General features: G+C 38.0%; 2 protein-coding genes across 2 annotated transcripts; both read left to right on the top strand.

Annotated features, from left to right (window-relative positions):
- Nucleotides 1-2,603: 2,603 nt before the first annotated feature.
- LOC129272018 (uncharacterized) lies at nucleotides 2,604-7,502 on the top strand. The gene is made up of 3 exons (XM_064106833.1): nucleotides 2,604-2,747; nucleotides 3,332-4,321; nucleotides 4,991-7,502. Exons 2-3 carry the CDS (start codon nucleotides 3,523-3,525, stop codon nucleotides 5,269-5,271), a joined length of 1,080 nt encoding a protein of 359 aa, XP_063962903.1. The 5' UTR covers nucleotides 2,604-2,747; nucleotides 3,332-3,522; the 3' UTR covers nucleotides 5,272-7,502.
- Nucleotides 7,503-14,390: 6,888 nt separating this feature from the next.
- Nucleotides 14,391-23,675, top strand: LOC129272017 (uncharacterized). The gene is made up of 4 exons (XM_054909259.2): nucleotides 14,391-14,708; nucleotides 17,086-17,244; nucleotides 20,987-21,065; nucleotides 22,339-23,675. Exons 2-4 carry the CDS (start codon nucleotides 17,130-17,132, stop codon nucleotides 23,444-23,446), a joined length of 1,302 nt encoding a protein of 433 aa, XP_054765234.2. The 5' UTR covers nucleotides 14,391-14,708; nucleotides 17,086-17,129; the 3' UTR covers nucleotides 23,447-23,675.
- The last annotated feature ends 1,402 nt before the right edge of the window (nucleotides 23,676-25,077 follow it).

Genomic DNA, 25,077 nt, shown 5'->3' with positions numbered 1-25,077 from the left:
TGTATGCGACCGTTCCACTCGCAATCCCTCGTGCAACACTCGCATGTGATCGCACGAGCACAATAAGAGCATATGCGACTTACTCTTGCAACGGGGTTTACTGGTTGTTTTTGTTGTACGACAGCTGTTGCAACTGTGAAAGCCTCTGTGCGATTATATGAGATGACTAGCGATTGATGCCTGTTGCAGCCTGTCGCACGACCAAAAGGTCGCAAATGGTCGTACGTCAATTGTGAAAGGGGCTTTAAGCCCCTTTCACAATTGACGTACGACCTGTTTACGACCACCTGCAACAATTTTTTCTTGTTGTTGCACGATCGATCCCTTGGTGTCTTGCGAGCACTCGCAGTCGTTGTAGACGATCGTACAAACTCGAGGTGGTCGGATGTGATCGTGACTGGTCGCATCTGAACTTTGAACATGTTCAAAATCCAAACGCGATCAAATACGATTGATTCACTCGCAACAGGTCGTACCATCGGTCGGGCGACCATCGTGTTAGTGTTGTTCAACGTTGTACGACTTGGTGCGAGAGGTGGCACAACTAAGTATAGTCGCATTTAGTCGACTGGAGGTCGTACAACACTTCCAATGTGCTGGAGACCTACAGAGACCAGTCTTGCGACTGGGTGCGATAATATAAGACTGTTGCAAGATCGATCGAAATTACGGCTTACAACATTCCACTACCGTTGCATTCGCTTGTATGCGACCGTTCAGCCCCTTTCACAATTGACGTCCGACCAGTTTACGACCGCCTGCAACAGTTTTTTCTTGTTGTTGCACGATCGATCTCTTGGTGTCTTGCGAGCACTCGCAGTCGTTGTAGACGGTCGCACGAACTCGAGGTGGTCGTGACTGGTCACATCTGAACTTTGAACATGTTCAAAATCCGAACGCGATCAAATACGATCGATTCACTCGCATCAGGCCGTACCCGGGGTCGTACCATCGCTCGGGCGATCATCGTGCGAGTGTTGTTCAACGTTGTACGACTTGGTGCGAGAGGTGGTACGACTAAGTAGTCGCATTTACTTGACTGGAGGTCGTACAACACTTGCACATGTGAAAGCGACCTACATTTACAGAGACCTGTCTTGCGACTGGTTGCGATAATACTATGGGCCATAAGACTGTTGCAAGACCGATCGCAACGGCTTACAACATTGCACTACCGTTTCATTCGCATGTATGCGACCGTTCCACTCGCAATCCCTCGTGCAACACTCGCATGTGATCGCACGAGCACAATAAGAGCATATGCGACTTACTCGTGCAACGGGGTTTACTGGTTGTTTTTGTTGTACGACAGCTGTTGCAACTGTGAAAGCCTCTGTGTGATCTTATGAGATGACTAGCGATTGATGCCTGTTGCAGCCTGACGCACGACCAAAAGGTCGCAAATGGTCGTACGTCAATTGTGAAAGGGGCTTAAGGGACACAGTTGGTTTCCATCCTTACGATTGTTATGACGTAGTTTCGACAAAATATTCAATCGCTGTTATTCTAATGAAAGTATAGCATGCATATGCATAGTCACATATCTGAACATAAGTATTCGTACGATGATTTAAAAAATCTTACACACTAAGGTGTTCTATGTCTCAATATTCGCATCAAATTTGTTTAATGTTTTATTGAAAAAAATCAGATCTCGACCAATCTTTAGGTGTGTGTAGCCTCTATAGGGCCTACACTCGTATATCTGTACATTGGATTCGTGGGGGATATATATGGACATACGACTCCTTCTTAGTAGGGCCAATGGTACATCCATACACCATATGCTTTCAAGCATGCAATTTGAATATATCCATTGGTTTCTGAAATCATGCCTTAGGAACAGAATATATATTTAAAGAAAGTGGACAATAAAAATAAAACAAACACTAGAATCGCCACTTTAGATTGCCTTAAAGCTCTTTTGTAACAAAGAAGCAGTCAGCAAATATAGTTTTCATACCTTCCCTCCGATAAAGTTGTAAAGATAAGTAACAGACAGGAACTAGATTTAAAGAGATAATTGCTACTTAGACTTCAGCATGAAAAGTGTGTCAGAAGTTGAAAGAATAGACAATGGAAAGCTGTCCTCTTTTAAACCTGCAGCATTATAATTGAGAATAGCAGATATGACACAGGGTTTGCTTTCTGGTATACGAGTCTTTATTTCCAAAGTTGGGCAAAATCCCACAAAGCCGAGAAGTGGTTATGTAGACATGACTGAAACTTCCTATGTTTATTCAAGGTATCGGAAGAAAAGAATGGTTGTCATTTCATTACACAGATAATCAAATTCTTTGTTTTTACTCCTTTATTACGCAAGTGGGACTTCTGCGTAGGTAAGCATGTGAAAATCTACACAGTTGATGAAATCCAGAATTGGCGATGCACTTTGGTTACATATTGCCCACAAGAGGTGAGCAACAGCGAAAGCAGTAAAAATTTGAGAAAAAATATTGGTGTCCAAGTTGCTTTGCATGTTTCGAGGGATGGGCATGAAGCCTAATATTAAGGCAAAAGAGTCATGCAGCACCACATCCCCTAAGAGCTTTAGAACCCTGCGAAAAGTTTCAGAATAGTTTATCTGTTTTATATTCCATCAGCTCCTGTCGCTGCCTATTTCACATCCAAGTTCGGAACACGACCAATTTTGATGGCATCCGGGGCTTTTGCTGCTTCCGGAGTTCTGCTTCTCTCCCAGGCAAACCACATATCACTGGTGGGGATTGGAATCGGAGCAGTAACATGTAAGTAGCAGCAAATATTTGTTTCTTAATGGGTACCATTAATACTCTCGTTCATTTCACATGTAACTTATCTAATACTAGTAGTACAGTAGCTCACTGTGTAACGAATGCTCAATTTCAGTGATTTTGCAAGTTTGCATACGTAACGCACATACACAAAGTTGCTCAAGGTTTCACAAAAAGAAAACGTTACAAATATCCAACGAAAACAAAAATTCAAACATGATGAGGGTTACTATCATCCGCTTGCATACAGGAAATAGATGACTCCTACACAGAACTTTGCAGAAGACAATGGTAAAAAAAAAATTGGACAGCTTGTATTTCCACAAGCTATATAGATTATTCGTTTGTGCTATAATATTGGCATGGTTGCCAATAACTTCGGCTTGGACTATTTTGTGGTGGGTCAACGCGTTCATTGGGCTTAACTGACTAACATTGTTAGTTAAATTAAAGTTCCGAGCCTATAAATACTTACGAATGAGGCGACAGACTGACGTTTCGGAGTTTTGAAAATATATTTATAATCACATTTAGGGAGAATGACATATTTTCACTTTTTTCTCTCTTTTGCCATGTAGCTACTATGCAAGCAACTGTCTATGCATCAACTGTGCTGCTAATACGTCGGAACTTTCACCGTCACTACGCCCTGGCCCACGGTATGGTCACTTCCGGTTACAGCTGAGGACTCTTCGTCTTTCCACCTATCCTGGAGGCCCTAAGCCTCACCTACAGCTGGCGTGGTACGTGCTTTATTGCATCAGGGATCATGTTTCATACGGTCCTCATGGGTGCACTGACGAAGTCACCTAGGACTCGAGAGGGCGATGTGGAAACAGAGGTTGGCGACAAAGCAAGTAACCGACCGGTTAGAGATAGCCAGCAGGATATCAGAACGAGGAATGGAATGTTGTTGGATTGTAACGATCCGTCGGGCAGTGCTGACCCTGGGTGTAATGGCGATGCACAGCGCAATGTTGAGGTCGAGGAAGGTAGTGTCGATAGAATCGATTATGATTTGCATGCTTCAGCAGAAAATAATGCTGAAGATCATACGATCAGTAGGTCCGATCTTGTAGAGAATAATGCACTCTCTACCCCGGAAACAAGACATGTTGAAGTACCTGAAGGGGGATATACATGTAAGAACAATGCATTCACCGCTGTCGAAGATCCACTTGATGGTAATCCCGATCAAAAGAGCCTCAACCTCGACCAACCATCGACAATACACGTATGCAACACGGATAGAATAATGGTGTCAGGAGTGGAATCAAATCAAAACTGTAGATGCTTACAGAGTGCGATTGCTGGGAACTACCACACCTTTGTCATCTACACACTTTCCATGTTCTCCACAACGGTAGGGTACAGTATATTCTTAGTCCATGTCTCCACTTCGTTCAAGGAATTCGGAGTAGATTTAAAGAATATTGCAGCAGCTCTCTCTGTCTTCGCTGCGTTCAGTCTCATAGGCCGGGTGTCTTATAGCTTGTTTGTCTCGAGGGGGATCTCTCCTGCACAACTGATCATTCTGGCTGCGATCCTGGCGTTCGTGTCCATCATGGGTAAATATTTTGAGATAGAATAATTACGGAGAGGTACTGCCTCTGGGTAGATGTTTTGTGAACGGTGTTACGATGAATTCCAGGTATCGTGATTAATTTTCAATGTTCTACGCAGCATTGTGCTCCTTGGCCCGAATTCCCGAAGGTGGACTTACTTGGTCCATGGCCTAAAACGCGTCATTTGATTGCATTGCCCTACGGAGGCTAAATTTTGCATTTCTCGAAGGTGGGCCAAACCACATGAAGCTACTTAGCCTACGCTTTGCAAAATGCTCGGTGGACTAAATTAGTACAAAGGGGATAGTGAGCCCATGGGCCTAATTTAGCCCTAGTTAAGTCTTAGCCAACCTTTGAGAAATCGGGCCCTTGAGCCCGACCTTGGCCTCGAGGACAATTTGGGACCTCGGGCTTGTCCTTGGTCACGGCTGTCTTGATATTGGCTATGGTATTTGTCTCGGACGTCTGAGGTCATTGGCTTTGTCTTTGGCTCGCACAGTCTGGCCATGGCCTTGCCTTTACCTCGGATTTCCGGCCTAGCTTGGTGCTCAACCGTGGTTCCAAATCTTATGATTTAATACAAAATCTTTAAATATTAACGAGAGCCCCAATTTACACAGTTTATCTGGAGAAAATGAGCTACAAACAGTTTTTTTTTCTTGCTCTTTGAAGGGATGTATCTATTGCAACTGTTTCCTCTACGAGCTACTGCCAGCGCGCTCTTCGGGATAGGAACTGGCGTTTCCACCACCTTATTTTATGTCTTTCATCGGGAGATAGTAGACCCTAAAGTGGACGTCAAGACCCTCTCCATATTCATATTTGTAGAAGGTTTGGCTGGACCAGCAGTAGGTGCATTAGGAGGTAAGATTTGTGTTTACTCCAAAACCGACCCAGCCAAAAAGAAACAATTTGTACAAGCTAAAAAAGCCAACACTTTGCGGTCTCGATGACGAGTGAGTCATAACACGATCCATCTCCCAATGAATGAGGATTGTTCGATACCCTATTGCAGGGGTTCTCAAACTTTTTCTTTACAGGGCCAGATGAGACTCGAAATAAACCTGAAAGGGCTAGGGTGAAGTGGATACTTAGAACAAAAAATTGTGCGCGAAGCGCGAAGACCTTTGCGGTCGGGGTCCTAGATGCTTCCTGGTGCAATCTGGCCCTTATTTTGGGAGAATTTAATAAAAAAAATTATCGCAGTTTCAGATGGAACACAGGCAAAATTAGAAAAAAATTCAAAATACATCGAGAGTCAATATAGTATAGACAACAAAATTGTTGTACTTTGTTAAAAGGAATGTAGATTGTACCTGTGTCAATTTTAACACATACCTGGAATTTAAGAGACAGATAATGTTTTGTAGTAGGCCTATCAATATTTTTTGTAGTCAAAGTAGATAGGTCAACACATTGGCCTTGTGCTCGATGGGGGCAAAATGAATGCATACTGTCTTGTCTGTCCATTCTTCATGGAAAACACCACCTATGCCATCTTGACCTGGCTAACAATTAATGATGACTAATGTACAGGGGTCGCGGAACGGTTTTCAAAAGGGGGGGGGGCTGACTATGCAAAAAAAACCACAATCATATGGTCATTTTTACGTTTTTGTACACGGTTTTGGAAAAAAAGTGGGGGGGGGGGGGGGGGGGCTTCAGCCCCCCTCCCAGCTCCCCCCCCCCCCCCGCGGCCCCTGATGTACCCAAACCAAATTGATCGCGTGTTGGAATGAATGCGCACATGACTTGTTTTCAAATGCAACGTGTTATCCGACGTTTGACGTGAAACTACCTTTTTCAATGTAGCGCCGCGCTAACTTTGTTTAAAAGTCAACTTGACTGCCATTACATTTATTACGGTTTCAAGGATACACAATGTAATCATATTAAGGTATGTTTCATATTGTGAATTAAAAGTGATTAAAAAAAACAGCTCGCGCGCCGGATGCGCGTTTCCGTTTTACACCCTGGCGAAGGCAATCTCCGCAAAAATAGCTACAAAGCGACTAGTGAAGAGTCTACACACGTCGCTGGTTAGCGAGTCTCAGCTCCTACCACCGCATGCAAACTACGGCCACTGTTCAGGTAGTGGCTACGTATACACGGCCCTGCATGTACAGAGCTAGAGAGCAGTCATACGAATTATATCCGAACATGTTTTACAGTGGCGTTTGTATACACAAGGAGGTAAAAAAAACCTAGAATTCGGGCAATAGCCAAAATTAATTTAGTAAGCGGTAATACTAATTATAAGACAAAAAAATAGTACAAAACGAAGGAGAATCTACATCATCCAGTTGTTTCCACTCATAATTGTTTCAAAATGATTCCAATACTAGTTCTAGCTACTACTCCTACTACCACCGATACTACTACTGCTTCTAGCTTCTACAACAACAACAACAACTACTACTACTACTATACTACTCACTAATAATAATAATGTAATATTGATACTAGTGATGAAGAAGAAGATAAAGATGAAGAAGAAGATAAAGATGAAGAAGAAGACCGAAGAACAAAAAATACAATACTTAAATGATTAATAATACTATAACTACTACTACTATACTACTAATACTGTTCATAACAATGACGCTAACAATAATAATAATGATGCTGATAATAATAATAGTGATAATGATAAAAGTAATGATAATAATATTGATAACAAACTATGCAATTTATGATTAACAATCTTATAACAGTTTCAAAATGATGCTAATGATAATAAAGTATACTACTGCTACTACTAATCATGATAAACATATGATAATAATAATAATAATAATAGTAGCAATAACAATGATAAATGTATAACTACATTAACTACTACATGGCTATGACGACTACTACTACGACGACGACGGCGACCAACAACGGTGACGGAATGTCATCCTCTTCTTCCATGATAGTGAGAGGGCAAATTACCAGCAATTCGGCAAAAGCAAATGATCAAGGCAAACATTCGTGTTGAACCTGTATAGTTGTTTTTTTTTTAACATTTTTTTTAAATTTCAATATATAATCAAACATATCATGTATCACAAAACATTACAAGCCGAAACAAATATTGCAAATAATTATTAAAGGTAACATTTGATCACACTTACTGAAAATTACATAATAACATAAGACTAATATTACAAAACATTGTTTAATACATTTACATACTCGGAAAAGAAAAAAAGTAATGATAAAAATGAAATATACGCATCCATTCGTTACTCTAAAATCAACCTGTTCCCATTTCTGGAGATGAATTGCCAAGGTATTCCTCTCTTGTGCAATCTTATATTCCTCTTCCCTATATTTTCTACAATGTTTTATTATGATCCAACAGGTGGCAAAACAGCTTCCTGCCTCGAAGAATAAATCTCTTTTTTTAGCTATTAAAATGACTGTATTTAAACATTTTATCCTATTTGAACTTCCATCAATCCCTAACAAAGTGTCTTTCATGGAGAGATTCTCCAATTCTTTTAACCTTAATTTATTTCCAATATTTTTCCAAAGTGCTTGAACATTCGGGCAACTTTTAAATAAGTGATCAAGTGCTTCAACTTCTTGGTAACAAAACGAACATTATTTTGTTAGATGAAATATAATCTATTGTATGAAGTTTATCATTTGTGTAAATAACCCCATGCAGCTGTTTAAACTGAAATTTCCAAAGTTTACAATGCACTGTAGAAAAACGCGGTCTCATGAAAATATGCCGAATTTGATTTACTGTTAAACCTGAAAAAATAAGATTGATTTTATGCATGTCATCCGTCTTTTTTTAAACCGTCAGTAAAATATATATACAATTGCTTTGAACTGATCTTGTCTAGAGTTACATTTCTTCCCAATAGTTGTAAAGAGATATGGTCGTCATGGGACTGATTACTTTGTAATGGATTAAGCCTGAATGAACGTTTCCATCCAATTGGCAGAGCATCATCATACCATATATTTTTAAAATATCGTTAGAGTCCAAACCGCGGTTTGAAAAGTAAGATGCTGGCCTTATAATTGGCCGTTTCCATCAATCAAATGAATCGAAGTTTAAATATGTTATGAATATAGAGTTTTATATCAAATACCATTTTGCTATCAATACATACATGTTTTTTATTAAATTTTATAGCGTTTGAAACACAATCCTTCTCCTTTGTCCTAAATTCTTTCACTCCTTGCCAAACTCTTAACATTTCAACATCATAGTATGTTGGTAACTTTGCTTTGATCTTGGCGGTATTATAATTACATTGAAAAATGAACACACCACCAATTGATTTACATAAACTATTGAACAGCGTTTTCCATTTTATCTGATTGTTACAATATATTAATCTTTTCATCCACATAACACGTTGTATATATACTTTAATAAAAACTTCAAAATGTGTTACTCGTAAACCTCCATTTTTATAGTATTGATACATTGTGCTTCTTTTTATTTTATCTTGTCCATTCCAAATAAATTCGAATGTGATTCTTTCTATTTCCACATAAACCCACTTCGGGACCACGATCAAAGATGAGACATAAATCAGTTTTGAAAGTGCATACGTTTTTAGAAGATGAACTTTCCCTAATATGGTCAAATCTCTTTGCTTCCACAAACTCAATAACTTTTTTATTTTGCTTAATATTTCTTTGTAGTTCATTTCTTCTTTGACATTCACATCCATGGTAAAATATATTCCCAAAATCTTCACTTCTTTACCCATATTCCATCCTTTTGGGACAGAGTCCTGGTTTGTACTGGTTCCTAATCTCATTAAAATTTCTTTTATCCTTGTTTGATATGAGACCACTTAATTTACCAAAAACATCGAAAAAAGTAATTCAAGTCTTTCTAAGGACCATTTATCTCGTACAAAAATCGATACATCATCAGCATACAGCACTTGTTTAACTTCATTCTTAGCCAATACCCCTAACCCCTGTATAATTTGTTATAACATTTGCAAGCAATCAATATATAATATAAACATGTAAGGCGAGAGGGGATCTCCCTGTCTTACTTCCCTCTGTATATCAAAATAACCAGTTGTGAAGCCACCATTCATAACACAACTACATGCTCCACTATACAAATTTTGATCCACTGTCTAAAAGATACACCAAATCCAAACATTTCTAATACATTTTGTATAAACTCATGCGATACAGAGTCAAATGCTTTTTCAAAATCCACCGCTAATAAAGAGCTTTTTATATTGTTATTCAAAGCCTGAAACAAAATATCATCAATAAGACGAACTGCTTTGCCTGTATTTCGATTATTAATGTATCCATAAACCTGGTCAACCTGTATAATTTCGAGGAGAATCTCTTCAATTCTTTTGGCAAGAACTATAGTTTTTAATGTATAAAGGGTTTTTACCTACTTTTTTAAGGAGTGATTACTCCTTGTTTCTGTGATGCAGACAATTCACCTTTTTCAAAAGTTTCATTTAAACAATCAACCAATAGGTCATCATTTACACACCAAAACGTGGAGAAGAATTCTGTTTGGGGCTTCATTAAATTGCATGCTTTTCAAAGCCTCAAAACATTCACTTTTGCTTAATTTACCTTCATGGCTATTTTTATTGTCTTCTTATAATTTAGTAATATCTTGGAGGAAAGGGATTTTTTCAGTAAATGTTCAACATCATTGTAAACTCCTACAAAAATATAAGGAACTGTAGAATAATTTGATGATTTTTAGAATTTCATCTTTGTCGCTATATGTATCTGATTATCTTTACCTATTAATTTATGAATCTCAGATTTACGTTTGTTTGATAACACAAGTTGTTCAAAAAAATGCAATATTCTTTTCCCCTTTTTCACTCCAGGCCGCGCGTGACCTTACTTTGAGACCATCAATGCCAAAGTCAGATAACTTCTTAAGGAGTTCTCTTTTTCCTCCAAATTCTTCCGGAAAACATTAGAGTTATTCACAGCAATTTGCTGTTTTAAGTCTTTCACTTTGGACTCTAAAATCAGCTTTTGCTTATTTCTTTCTCGTGCCTTTTCTTTAGAATATTTTCGAGTACACTCTCTAATATTTAATCTAATAAAGCCCCAAAGCAATGAGTAATTAGAAAAGACATTTCTGTGTTGCTTTTTCCACTGAACTAAGAATCTCATTTTTCATAGCAGAACATATTCTTTATCATAACATAGACTGTAATTGAATTTCCAATATGAAGGACCTCGCTTCACTTCTTTTTTCCCACTACTACAGGTAAGCAAGATTCCAGAATGGTCTGGAGTTAAAGACGGTAAAATGTCACATTCCAGCACCAATGTTTCAACTTCTTTTGATATTATCCAATAATCTAGCCTATTTCCTTGAAATTTGTCCATGAACTCCAAAAATTCTGTATTAAATCTAGATTTCACCTGTTTGGTTGACCCCCTTATGATCTAATTTATTATCTAATATCATATTAAAATCACCACCTAATATAATAACATGCATGACTGCATGAGAGAAAACATTTTATTTATAATGATATTGATTTTTTTTCAGGACTCTTCTATTTGCTCATTTGCCTTGTTCCTAGTTAGAAAATAAACATTTCCTATTATCATTCTAAGTAGAATGTAAGATATCTACCATCGTCATGATCGTTATCCCTTTCCAATCTTTACAATAGTAATAAGCTCAGCTGCATTTGCACATGTTCTGCAGATCGATATCTTCGGTGCGGACTTTTGCATCGCGCGCCCAGCTGATAATGTAAACAAACTTTAGACTCTTCACTAGTCGCTTTGTAGCTATTTTTGCGGAGATTGCCTTCGCCAGGGTGTAAAACGGAAACGCGCACCCGGTACCCGGGATAAATATTTATCATTATCATTATCATCATCATCATCATCATCATCATCATCATCATCATCATCATAATCAGCAGCAGCCACCTGTTTCGCAAACTGCACACGTTTAACTGTCGAGAAAAAGTTATGAAAAACCACGTTTTGATATCGTACATCTTACACAAGCTGTAAGCCAGTTTAGGCAGGGTCACGTTGGTTTATCGAGTATCTCATAAGCTGCATAGGTTACAATGTTATATCAGCAGCAGTAGCAGCAGTAGTAGCATTTTCGCCCTTATAAAATCCGGTATCCGCCGGATATTAATTTCAAATAAAATTATATTTTATCTTATTTCGTCAATTACTATTGCACTGTCATTACACAGTCACTGACAGCACTGTTATGAAATGTGCTCTAGATATTGTTGATCTAAAATAATAATTTTTCATGTACATTTCATATTTTGTAATCAACTTGGCAGGTCTCCTTCGGGATTTTACTGGCAGTTATCGACTCGCATACTTCACTTCAGCAGGGTTATCCCTTTTCGCTGCGGTGCTCATGATCGTGGTAATCGTAATAGAAAGGCGTCGAAAGAAGAACAGCGAAGTCGTGATGAAAGTTGACGTTTGATTACCCCATTCCCTTCAATCTTGTAAACGAACTTTGTATTGGACAATGATCGGGGATCTATCATTGGGCCTTCTTTTTCAAGGGGTACCATTATCACTGGATAATTTTTGAAAGCAAGTCTGTGCATAGTTTCCTCATTAGAGCTAGGCTAGATATCTAACTAAGCAAATGATGTGCGACCTGAACATTTTCAATATTACGACCTCCGTTATGTTTGAAAATCAAATATACATGTCATGCAGACTGAGGGCGTATATAGTTCCAATCTGATTAACCAATAAACGTGTACTTCGGACCGGACATTTCTGTCATCAAGTTTAATCATTTGAACTCAAATATATTAGCCTGAAATGTGGACTATTTCAACACGTTTTTTATAATAAAAAAAATTATATAACTGCAAAGCGCGAGCTGAATTTTTGTTGGCGTTTTATACCTAAAAACGGGGCTTTCTAAGCACCTTTTCTAATCATCGATGAAATTGGTATCGATTATCTTTTTAGATTTTCACCTGAAAAAATGGACAGGTTTTCAATTAGGAACAACACATCTATCTCAATTAAAAATTATGTGTGAACACGAAGCGCGAATCCAAATTTGTATAGATAGAACATATAGTAGGACATTCTATTCAATTTTTGTAATCATGAAAAGGATGGTTATTTCCCGAAATAAATGATGCGAGCATAAAACGCAAGATGAAAGTTGGTGACATTCCTATCTGAAAACTGGACACATCAAGCACGTTTTAAAATAAAGACCAAGCTGTGTATCTTAATAAACAAATTTTCAATATACTGACCAGAGCACGAGGAGAATGTTTGACACGCTGTAATAGACCTAAATACGGGACATTCTAAATTTTGTTATCGAACTAAACAATTACTGCGAATTCACAGCGCGAGCTAAAAAATATTTCATTTACTGGTCTGAAAAAGGGGACATTTGAAGGGCTGTTTTTTTTTTTTGGGGGGGGGGGGGGGCTGGGGCCATTTGGGTGGAAGTTATGTGGCATTCGTCATGTTCGTGGGATGCACGTCTAAATACTGCACCCAGCCTACGTTCTTATTTTATTTCAACGAATAAATTAGACATTAAAATTGCTACCAGAGGGGAAGTCCGATTCAAACTTTTTTTTGTCTTTAATAATTTGGAGGAATACGCTGGGATTTTTTTCTGCTATTTTTTTATGTTCAGGTATTTGTGTATTCTTGTAAAACAAGAAATAATAAATCGAAAAGTGAATCTAAATAAATATGGTTTGAATAAGGTACAATATTAATGATCAGTGCGTTTGCCCGTCAGTGTCCAGATACAATACAATATTGATTATATAGAGAGTGGTTCCAATAGACGTTAAGCGGTGGTCAAAATGTGCCTCCTCCCCTATAATAAAGGGTTCCAGCGTAAGCGTAAAAGAGAAGAGTATGTTGCGATGTATAGATCGATAGTGAAGAGTCCCTGCTCTTTGGTATAGCCAGCACTGTTAAAAAACCCTTTACAGAAAAACATAAGATTTTGCAGAAAGCAATAACAGAATCATTCTGTAAATTCATAAAACAGAAATTTTCTGCAATTTAACAGAACAGGATGGTGTTTCATAAAGCTGTTCGTAAAATTACGCACAGCTTTACGCACAGCTTTACGAACGACTGGAAGATGTTCTTAGGCGCTAAATCAGTTATATAGGGATGCATATCATGTAATGCAGAAAAGGATCACCAGTCGTGCGTAAAGTCATTCGTAACTTACGAACAGCTTCATGAAACGGGCCCCAGGTCTGTTTAAAAAGGGGAGGAGTGTGTTTTCTTTAAGGAATTTGTAAGGTTACCTACACCAAATACCAATTTCCTGTAAGATTACACCATCTGGTAACTGCTCTCTAGACTCTGCTGCAGGAACTTCTTTTATTTTAAAGGACAAGTCCACCCCAATATAAGGTTGATTTGAATAAAAAGAGAAAAATCCAACAAGCATAACACTGAAAATTTTATCAAAATCGGATGTAAAATAAGAAAGTTATGACAGTTTAAAGTTTCGCTTAATTTCACAAAACAGTTATATGCACATCCTGGCTGGTATGCAAATGAGGAGACTATGATGTCATCCACACACTGTTTCTTTTGTATTTTATTATATGAAATATGAAATATTCTAAATTTCTCCTCACTAACAAGGGATGTTTTAATTCCACCCTGAACATGTGGAATTAGCATTGTCTAATACTATATGGTTCAGTCAAATTGGTCCTTATTGTCAAATCTATAAAAAATGAAATATTGTATATTTCAAACAATAAAAAAAACAATAGAAATAGTGAGTGATGGACATCATTGACTGACTCACCTAGTTGTGCATATCACCGTTTTCATGGTTTTGTGAAAAATAAGCGAAAATTTAAAATGTCATAACTTTCTTATTTTACATCCGATTTGTGATAAATGGTATATTCATTAGCGATAGTTTTGCGCGTAAGAAAGGGTCACAAGTCGTTCTTCAAGTCGCTCTTAACTTACGAACAGCTTTATGAAACGGCCCCCAGGGCGAGTGCCCGGGGGCGAGTGTGTGTTTGCTTAAGGATTACCATTCTTGCAAAGAATTGCTGATGGGGGAGGGGTTTGTGATCTGGTTAGGAAATCGAAATTGGGGTGTCATAGGTGTTGGTAGCTTAAATGAGAATTGTCCTAATGTAACAGCGCGTGTAGAGAGTAATGCAGTATGACTCTTGTTCTTCGTATATTTCATTTTTTATAATTATGTACACTTGAGCAGCTAGGAGAGAAATAAGTCATTTCAACCCGTATTTCTCCAGTCTACCTTCTACTCGTTTCATCTAAAATCGGTTTCGTACTTTGGGCATGTTGCGATTCTATTCTGAGTGTCTCGAAGGTCGAATAATTCTGTGCATTGTTTAAATCATTCTATGGTCTCTTATGCAGGAAGTTAATGGTAAGTTCAACCGCATCTAGTTTTATTGTACTTCACCAAGTGTAGCCTGAAACTATAAACTGAAACAAATCAAATATGATTGAAGCGACTTAAACTTTTCGAAAAAAAATTACAGCCATTTTCAAATTCAGCTATTTAATGATAATAATAATAATAATACATATGATTTATATAGCGTCTTTTCCATTTTGATTAAATGCTCAAGGCGCTTATAAGAGAGCAAAACATGAAAGTATAGAGAACTAAGAGAAGTACAAGAAAGGGTAAATTAAAATACATGGAGGATTTTTTTCCCTAAAGGGGCTTTCACAATTGCTCGTGCGATCGTTTACGACCATTTGGTGACATGTTACACACAATCGCAACGGTTGTAAGATGTCGCACCACCAATTGTGAAAGGGGCTTGTTATAAAGTGTCGCAGTCAATGCATAATGTCGTAACTTTTCTAACGCATAACGTCACATGTCGCAACGCATATTGTCACAGCGGTATTTTCTTCAGGACTCGAGTTACAGAATAATAAAGAGAATTAAGTGATTTGGAAATCAGGATTACTCTTTTGATGGATATTTATCGGTTTATTGCCATTTAGTCTACTGCCCTTTTTCCCACTATCGCATGGTCTAATATCATTTCGTCTACCATTAGTTAGTCAACTATCAACATAGTCTAATAGCCATTTCGTCTAACCATCTCGTCTAAGAGCCAGTTGGTCTAATAGCCATTTTGTTCATTTTCATTCAGTCTAATCGTGTTTTTTCAATTGGTCCAATATCCACTTTGTCCAATATCATTACGTCTATTAACTTTTGGCCTAATAGCCAGTTGGTCTAATAACCACTTGGTCTACTTTCATTTCGTCCATGTTCCATTTGGTCTAACTTCAGTTGGTTCACTATCACTTTGTCTAAACCCATTTCGGCTAACAATCATTTATCATTCCAAAATACATACATACATATATACATACATATCTTTTATGGATTCTTTTCTTTCATTTGCACTTTGATTTGTCTTTTTTTATACAAATATTACGACAATTTCATGGAATATTGTGTTGTACATATTCAACTTGTGTGTCATGTACTGTGTTAATCATTTAGTTATGTATTGTTGAAAAATATATATTATAGTGATTTCAAAAAGGAACCCTGTGGAAGGGTTAAAAAAATCAACAATCATGTGTTATCGTTGCCATGGGTCAAATCACCAATAGGTCCAATCGCCGGTGTTTTCTTCAGGACTCGAGTTACATAACTAAACAATTGACGGCAGCGAGAAACCGAAAAAATATATTTCGGATCTAAGAACAGGACACTCTTTTAATGTTTTGTAAATCGTTGCGTTGTGACATGTGACGTTATGCGTAAGAAATTTGCTGCGACATTATGCGTTGCGACATGTGACGTTATGCGTTAGAAAAGTTACGACATTATGCGTCGGACGCTCTTGGCATAATGTCGCAATCTGCGACATTATGCGTTGCTGCGACATTATCGGTTGTAACAGGCACATTGATGTGCAGCGAAATTTAGATGAAGAATGTATCAGCCCCACATATCTTTGTTATCATAAGTGATATGAAAAGTCATAAAATCATAATCATCACCACGTAATATTTTAGGAAAAATACAGATATAAATATTTCATATATTTAAGCATGATATTTGATGGAAAAACCTTTCTAGCAAAAATGTTGAAAGTGAGGAAATCAACCCTACAATCTACAAGGGGCGGAGCCTAAATGTGGTCACAAAATGAGCTTGGCAAATTCAGGGTGTTAGCAGATTTTTTTTTTTTTAATGACAGAATTTATCCTGTTTACTGAATATTAAAAAAGATTCAGACAATGATTTAGTGATAATTTTATTTTTAAAATAAGATACAATATCATTTCATTGTTGGTATAGTTTTATTTTTCTATTATTTGAATCTAGTGTTGTCATAATCTGTTAGTTTACCTCCATTTTGCCAGTAATCTCTGAGTGTATTGCGTCGGTTCGTAGTTTCGTCGGCATGCCTACCAAATTGCGCGCGCACTTCAATTGTATGCGCGTATCGAGTGGACCTTCCTAAAAGCAGTACTGCAAACAGAGTTTGATAACTCCGACTGCAAAGTGTTGCTGCCCTCTACGTTCATTGGTTTGTATTTTAAAGGGCCCCAGTGAAAACCAGAGTTTGTACTGATTGGGCTACCCTTTTTAAATATGTGAAATGAATGAATAAATCAATCAATAAATAAATAACCTCATTGACAACCCAAAGATACAAGAAAACAAAAACCTCAATAAAAAATCATGTCAATGCTTACTCGAACAGCAAGGTCCTCTGTGAATATATGAATATGTAATATTTCATTATCATTCCATTTGACAGAATAAAATCTTCCTTCGACAGACTCCTACACGGCACGAAGCACAATGGATCAATCTCATGCTGCCGATAATTACCGATTGATAAGAGGTCACGTATCCCAAAGAAAGATACTGGTCATTCTTTCGGTTGCTTCAATAATCATCATCTATTCTATTGCCGGTAATTCAAAGCTCACTTTTTAAACTTTTTCGTCCAGATGATAAGGGTGATATTACTGGAGCTCATTACGGAAAGACTAACAGCTATGGTAATTTTGTGGTAACTAGCACGTAAATCATGATTACGATTGCCTGCTGAGCTCTGTTGCTGAGCTCTGTTACTATAGTCACAAACTTATGAGAGTAGTTGCCATTGTAATTTGTACATCTGGGCCCTTGATATTTTGTTCGGATAATTATTTGTGCTGAATCAGGTAATGATTTCTAGAATTTGTTCGTAGTTGGGATTCCGTCGCTTGCAAGGAGATCCTTGACTGCCCTATCATGAATTGGGGCATATTTTGATTAATGTATGTTACGGTATCGTTCAGGGGTGCTCCCCACCCTCCCCTTGTAGCACCCTACCCTTGTATCACCCTCCCTACCCCACCCTTGTAGCACCCTACCCTTGTAGCACCATACCCTTGAAGCACTCTACCCTTGTAGCACCCTGCCCTTGTAGCACCCTTCCCTTGTAGCACCCTGCCCTTTTAGCACCCTCCCCTTGTAGCACCCTACCCTTGAAGCACCCTCACGTTGGAGCACCCTACCCTTGTAGCACCCCACCCTTGTAGTACCCTACCCTTGTAGCACCCTAACCTTGGAGCACCACCCGGGCGGTGCTACAAGGGTGAGGCAGCTGATGAACTCAATAATTTATTCCTTGAACGCTTTAACACATATGGCTGCTCAGCTATACAGCCGGGGTAATTATGATACCAAGAATCAAATGCAGTAGAGTATATGCATATTGTAGCTACGCTAGAACATATCATTATTGTATTAGCAATCTTGCCTTCTGTATCGTTTCAAAGGACACCTCGACTCCTATAGAACAGCCAGAAAGCTTCTGTGTCTTGTTGTCCGAGTTCCTAAGGCTCCGATGACTACTGGTACCACCTTCGTCTTCACCTTCCATATCCTTCTCAGCTCCTATGCCAGACCGTTATACTTCTGTATCTTTTCCTCCTCTTTACGCCAAGCTCTGCGTTCCTAGAATCGCAATATCTATGATGAGACATTCCTTATCCCTTTTCTTTAAGAGAACGATATCTGGTCGTCTAGCTTCAATGACCTTGTCTGTCTGGATATTAAAATCCCATAAGTTTTACATCATCGTTCTCTACAACAGGCTCTGCCCGATGTTCGTACCATTTTTATGCATGTGGTAAATGGTACTTCTTGGCCAGACCCCAATGAACTGCAGCTGCTACTCTGTCGTGCCTTCCTTTGTACTCAGTCTGTGCCATTTTGCTGCATTCACTCACTAGATGAGATACCGTTTCGTCTTTATCATGACACGTTCTACATGAGGGAGAGGTATGCTCATTTTCAACTTTGGCTCTTCGGTAATTTGTTCTAATTGCTTGGTCCTGAGCAGCAACTAGCATACTTTCCGTCACCTTCTTAAAACTTCCTCGTTTCAGCCACTGCCAACTCTCTGGTCCAGCAAACTCATCTGTCTGTCTTAAATGCTGTCCGTGCATCACCTTCTCTTTCCATCCTTCCAATCTCATTTTCAATACAATACAATACAATATCCTTTCCTTTCCTCATCGACTCTTTGACTGCCGTCATGATAGTATCCATCTGGCCTTCAATATAGCAGTATAGGCTTTGTTCCTCATATCTTACAGTCTCCTCTATTCCAACCAGACCATGTCCTCCCTTCTCTCTTGACACATAAAGTCTATCTACATCAGACTTTGGGTGTAACATCCCATGCATAGTTAGCAACTTCCTTGTCTTCCTGTCCAAGTATTCGAGTTCAAGCTTGTTCCATTCAACTATGCCAGCAACATATCTCACTAGGGCTACTGCCCAATGTTTCCAACATTTAGCTTGGATTTGAGCACCTTCCGAATTCTCTTGATATACTCTGCCTCAATCTTCTTCTTCATTTCTTGACAATTCAACTGATCTGCCTCTAGTATTCCGAGATATTTATAGCTACCACCGTCTTCCATTGATCTGATCTCTTCTCCGTTCGGCATTTGGAAGCTGTTGTCATTGGCTGGCTTACCTCTCTTGAGAGTAATCATTGCATATTTATCCAATCCAAACTGCATACCGATTATTATTATCATTATTATTATTAATATTGTTATAAGTATTTGCCGAGCTGTGAGAAGTTATACTGGAACCAGTTGTTCCAATTTCCCTATTGGAAACCAGTTGGCCAACTGGTTTCAATTGGTTTTGCTCTAATTGGTTTTAACTGGATTTTGGTCCTGGGTACATATTGTAGTCTGATTTAAAATATTCGTGAGCCTGACCCTAAGTGACATACATGTATGTCACTGCTGAAAATGATGTGAGCTCTATTCAAGGAGTGAAACATATAGCACGTGGGAAAAAAATTCATGCCAGCATTGTGCATCAATTGAAATAAACTTGACTGTGGGTTGCAGGGGCCTTCAAAACAGACAAAATATACAACAACGCTAATATATTATGTTCGCTCTTTACGAACATACTTGCTATTAACTTTGACTACTGCCCCTTATGCTAATACATTTTCATATTCCGGTTATTCAATAGAATAGGCATTAGGTCCACAGTCTTATCCTGGTTCCAATCATACCTGTCTGGATGGACTTCGCAAGTTGATATTGATGGCACATTGTCAAATCCCATTACTCTAGAATTTGGACTCCCTCAGGGGTCAATAGTCGGACCCATAGGCTACTCAATATATACTCTTCCAGTTGGTGATATCATCCGAAATCACTGTATCAATTATCATTTTTACGCTGATGACATACAATTATATGTTTCTTTTGATCCGAAGACTCCTGGAGCTCTCAATAATGCACTGGTTAAACTCCAGAATTGTATATAAGATATAAGGCAGTGGATGATAGTGAATAAACTAAAACTTAATGATAATAAAACTGAATTTTTTGTTGCGGCCTCCACTTACAACTTGCGCAATCTTCCAAATGTTCATCTTGATGTTGATGGTACACTCATTAGACCATCAGAAAAAATACGAAATCTTGGTGTCATATTTGAGTCCTGCATGTCAATGTCGTACCATATCTCTCATATCTGTAGCACAGTCACTTTTTATTTAAGGAACATTTCTAGAATCAGAAGGTTTATTGACCAGTCTGCCTGTCACAATGCTGTTCGTTCATTGGTTCTGTCCCGTATTGAATATTGCAATGGGCTCCTTTCTACAATCCCCTCTAATCAATTAGTCCGTGTTCAACGACTACAAAATTGGGCATCACGATTAATTTTACAGGTTTCCCGGGATCATCCTTCCCAACCACTCTTTAAATCTCTTCACTGGCTTCCTTTTAAACAGAGAATTACGTTCAAATTACTCTTGATTGTCTACAAAACACTGAATAAACAGGCTCCACATTATTTAAGTAACTGCTTGAATCTGTATACACCAACTAGAGCTCTTAGATCGGCCAGTGATCACCTTCGCCTCACATATTCATTAACTCGTACATTAGCTGGTGACAGAACTTTTACGGTGTCGGCTTCAAAATCCTGGAACGACCTGCCACTAATAATTAGACAGTCTTCATCATTAGCAATCTTCAAAAAGTCATTAAAACTCACCTCTTTCACACTTTGTAGTTTTTAAAATATTACATCTTATTAATTCATTGTAAGCGCTTTGGGCCTAATGGGAAAAGCGCAGTACAAATGATAAGTAATGATAATAATAATAATACTATTTTCAGGTACTTGGATGCAGAGCAGGAACGAGATGTCTTCTTCTGACCCTGCAGCTACCTGGTATAACAATGAAAACAAAAGAGGGTAAGTCAAGAGTATGGGTGTGTGTGTTTATGTCACGTGAGAGACTGATAGAGGTAGTGGGTGTGCATTATGCGTATGGGTTACATATTGGGTAAGGTGCGTTAAATTTGCAATGCATTTTTTTTTGACGAAAGTACTTTACCTGCCAAAAGCACTCTTATGCACATGCGCAACAAACATATGTTTATACATTAACCAATTTATACAACCAAACTCGATACGGGACCAGATACTTATACAATAATATTTCATGCATATATGGTTGTATAAATGAAAAGACGAAGTAAATAAAAACAAGCCTAAGAGAGACCGAATCAATTCAGAATTTTGACCATGGGGCTTCATTATGAAATGAAAACTTTATGTAATCAACTGTCAGTATCATATATATAGTTACGAAGTGCGCAAAGTACAAAGCGTAAACGTTTAAGCGCGAAGAGCAGCAGTTCCCTTTCTCTTCATCTGCATTTACTTTCTCTTGTACTTCCCTTTTCAAGTTTCCTTCCCCTGTATATTTGCTTTATCTCTTACTCCTTTCTCTTTATTCTCAATTTATTTTTATTTTGTCTGGCGTACTTTTTTCTTTCTTTCTTTCATTTCCCCTTGCTCTCTTGTTCTTACTTGCCTCTCTTTTCCTTTCTCTTCCTATCTCTTCCCCTCTTTTCTCTGTTTTCTTTCTCTTCCCTATGCATTGTCTTTTGCGCGTTTGCTTAGGCCCCCTCTCCTTTTCTCTCTTCTCATTTTTTCTCTATATCCTTTACGACCCACTGCGCTTCGCGCTTTAACTTTTAGTGCCTTGCCTTTTGTGCGCACTACGTATTTATGATGCTTATTGATATGATATTTTAATCATTCCCTGATGAAGCACTGTGTTCGAAAATTTCATTTATGTTGCCTTTCTTACGGTTGTTTTATTTACTTCGTCTTTTCAAAGTACTGAGCCCACCTTGGTTTGCATTTGAAATAAAAATAAAATAAGGGATTAAAGACACTACCAAGGGACTCTAATGGGACTAAAATAATCGATTTTTCCTATGATTCATTAGTAAATGATGAATTTATTCGATCAACGTGCGCCATAAACTCAAGACAGCAAAAATGAAAGAGAAAGAGAGAGATATATATATAATTGATTTTGCTAAATAACATATATTTATCATATAGGTATATATACATGTATACCTACGTGAGTTTAGACCTTTCGAAATAACATTTCTTAAAATTTAATGTTAGCGAAGTCATCATTTTCTCTTTTTATTTCATTTTACTCAAGAACGAATGCTTGGAAAAGTGCAGAAGCTTGGGGCCTTTATGCCTTCCAAGACAGAATATTGGAAAATACCAGGACACTGAACCAACTCATGGACGACAAAAGTGCCAGTCTAACTTTTTCTCTTCTAGCCAATGCCACGCAGCATAGAAAAGGTTTGCCCAATTATTACATTCATGGGACCAGACTTGGACTGGGAGAAGATTATTCGAAATGCAACATAGCCTTCGTACACCTGCATAAGGCAGGAGGAACCACTACTAAGTCTGTATTAAGGAATGTTCGTAATAAAGCAGAAATGCCTGTAGTAAAACTGAATTGGACCTCTAATACTGAAGTCTTTGCCCATTACATAAAAAAGGGGCAGACATCCAAACCTACAGTTTTCACGGGAGGTTATAGCTTCGGCATATGTGATTTTCTGAAAGGTAGACCATGTACATACATGGCGGTTCTTCGTAATCCGTATGACAGGATTATATCAGCGTACTATTTCTGTCATTTAAAACATCCTACCCTGTGTGGACCGGTGTCACCCAAAGACGTTTCCATCACTACTTGGGCGATCCATCAAGGAAGTCATTTCTTTAATCAACTTCTCATGCTCCCGGACACTTGTAAGAATAATTCCAGATCTGATGAGTACGTCAAGCGCTATCAAAACCATACCAGAGATATTATCCCGTACATAAAAGATCGCGAAGACGCATGCTGGTTCCAACAAAAGGCCCTACACAAAGAAACCCTAACGAAAGACCAACGTCGTGCACTTCTACACCACATTCTTGAAAACCTAGAGAACTGGTTCGGGGTAATCGGACTTTTAGAGGAATATCAGTTATCCCTCGAACTTTTCGGAGAAACTTTCAAAAGGAATTTTACGGCTGCATATTCAGTCCCGAAAAATACTGGAAAAGTAAAAGAAACCATAAATAACACGTCTATCAAACAGATGAAACAAGATTTACTTAATAGTGCTGAAGTAAGAGAAGCGTTATATGAAGATATCTTGATTTACGAGAAGGCTGTTGACATCATGAAACGTCAAAAAGAAGAATATTTTCGAATTAAGAATAGAAGACAAACGTTAGGCTATGATATTCTCCATTAAAGGAGAAATATATTGATTATGAATGTGGTCTTATTATATATGAATGTCCAGACAAAGTCTCTTACCTCTGTGACTATGAAGAAGGAAAATAACGATAAAACTGTACTTACAAACAAGACTTAGTGAATGTAATCCGAACCTGAAGGCAAATCAACTCAACGAATAGCAGCAGACGATATGCACCGACGATAAAATTCATGTGGCTGGGATAGATTGTCACTCGTTCTGTTAGATGTAATTTTTATCTCATTAATTTGACAAAATTACGAAACTCGGGGAATTATTTATCTATATAAAAATATAGTAACATCTCGTATTGTTTTTTAAATTACGATAAAACCTTTTTTGAAGGAAAACGTTGAGGTAAATTAAAATTAGATGTAAAAGATCATCCCCAAATGCGCAGCTCGTATATGACATCGTAAACAAAATCACAAACATGCCGTATTGCTTGCTCGCCCTGGCTGAGAGAGTAGATCTATATATACACGTGTTGCACAGCTCTAAATCAGCAAGGCGAGCAAGGAAGGAATACCAGTACATGTGTTTGAGATGGTTTGCAATGACAAACAAACATGCATACAAGCTACGCATGTTGGTGATATGATCTTTTACATCTAATTCTAATTTACCTCAACGTTTTCCTTCAAAAAAGGTTTTATCGTAATTTAAAAAATAATACGAGATGTTACTATATTTTTATATAGATAAATAATTCCCCGAGTTTCGTAATTTTGTCAAATTAATGAGATAAAAATTACATCTGACAGAACGAGTGACAATCTATCCCAGCCACATGAAGTTTATCGTCGGTGCATATCGTCTGCTGCTATTCGTTGAGTTGATTTGCCTTAAGGTTCGGATTACATTCACTAAGTCTTGTTTGTAAGTAGTTTTATCATTATTTTCCTTCTTCATAGTCACAGAGGTAAGAGACTCTGTCTGGACAGTGTGGTAATTCATTTTCATGAATTCAATTTGGCCCGCGCGGCGTAGCTAGCACTTAGCAGCTGCATGAGTTGGTAGCGAATCGGCATGTGATCGTGTTACAAGTTGAATTGTCCGACTCATCATCATCGGCGTTATTTCCCCAATTTACCCCCAACTACGTCACTTTGTTGTTCACTTCATCATCATTCTCTTCATCTTCAAAATCATCAATTTGAAAATCCAAATCTAGATAAAATTATGGGTTTTCTTTTATTTCGGGATCGAAGTATTCAGTGACAATGTGGAGAAAACGTACCCTCGCAACAGGTTTTGCATGCAAGTGGAGCTTCACGTTGGAGAGCCAATCACGCCTCTCGTACAGAAAGTGACGTCATAAAAAAATCCCCAATTTCGCGGATGTAATTCTGCGTGTTTGAAGCATTCAGAGAGAGAACTTTAAACTATCAATTAACTGGGTTCCATCGGTCTCCATGATAAATGATGTACACCATCTTGTTCTCCTTATTTTCTCCTTTAATTTGGTATATGATTCTCCATTTTTTACGATTTTCAATATATTTCTACTTTAACGAAAATAACGACATGACCTTTGGATCGTCATGCCCCCTCCATAAATATACACTGGCCCCACACCTACCATTTTCAACCATAACCGATGTGAACATCGTCCTAAAGAATAT

The sequence above is a fragment of the Lytechinus pictus genome, chromosome 11 (assembly GCF_037042905.1).
Source record: "Lytechinus pictus isolate F3 Inbred chromosome 11, Lp3.0, whole genome shotgun sequence".
NCBI classification, from domain to species: Eukaryota; Metazoa; Echinodermata; class Echinoidea; order Temnopleuroida; family Toxopneustidae; genus Lytechinus; species Lytechinus pictus.
Note: the sequence above shows the minus strand (reverse complement) of the source record. Positions and strands in the feature narration are given on the sequence as shown.

What these genes read in the sequence shown, in the direction of transcription:
- LOC129272018 (XM_064106833.1), top strand. Translation starts at nt 3,523, where the DNA reads ATGTTTCATACGGTCCTCATGGGTGCACTGACGAAGTCACCTAGGACT. An exon ending in GGCGTTCGTGTCCATCATGG is followed by an intron (nt 4,322 to 4,990) that starts GTAAATATTTTG and finishes TGCTCTTTGAAG; the next exon opens with GGATGTATCTATTGCAACTG.
- LOC129272017 (XM_054909259.2), top strand. Translation starts at nt 17,130, where the DNA reads ATGGATCAATCTCATGCTGCCGATAATTACCGATTGATAAGAGGTCAC. An exon ending in CATCATCTATTCTATTGCCG is followed by an intron (nt 17,245 to 20,986) that starts GTAATTCAAAGC and finishes TACTATTTTCAG; the next exon opens with GTACTTGGATGCAGAGCAGG. An exon ending in AACAATGAAAACAAAAGAGG is followed by an intron (nt 21,066 to 22,338) that starts GTAAGTCAAGAG and finishes ATTTTACTCAAG; the next exon opens with AACGAATGCTTGGAAAAGTG.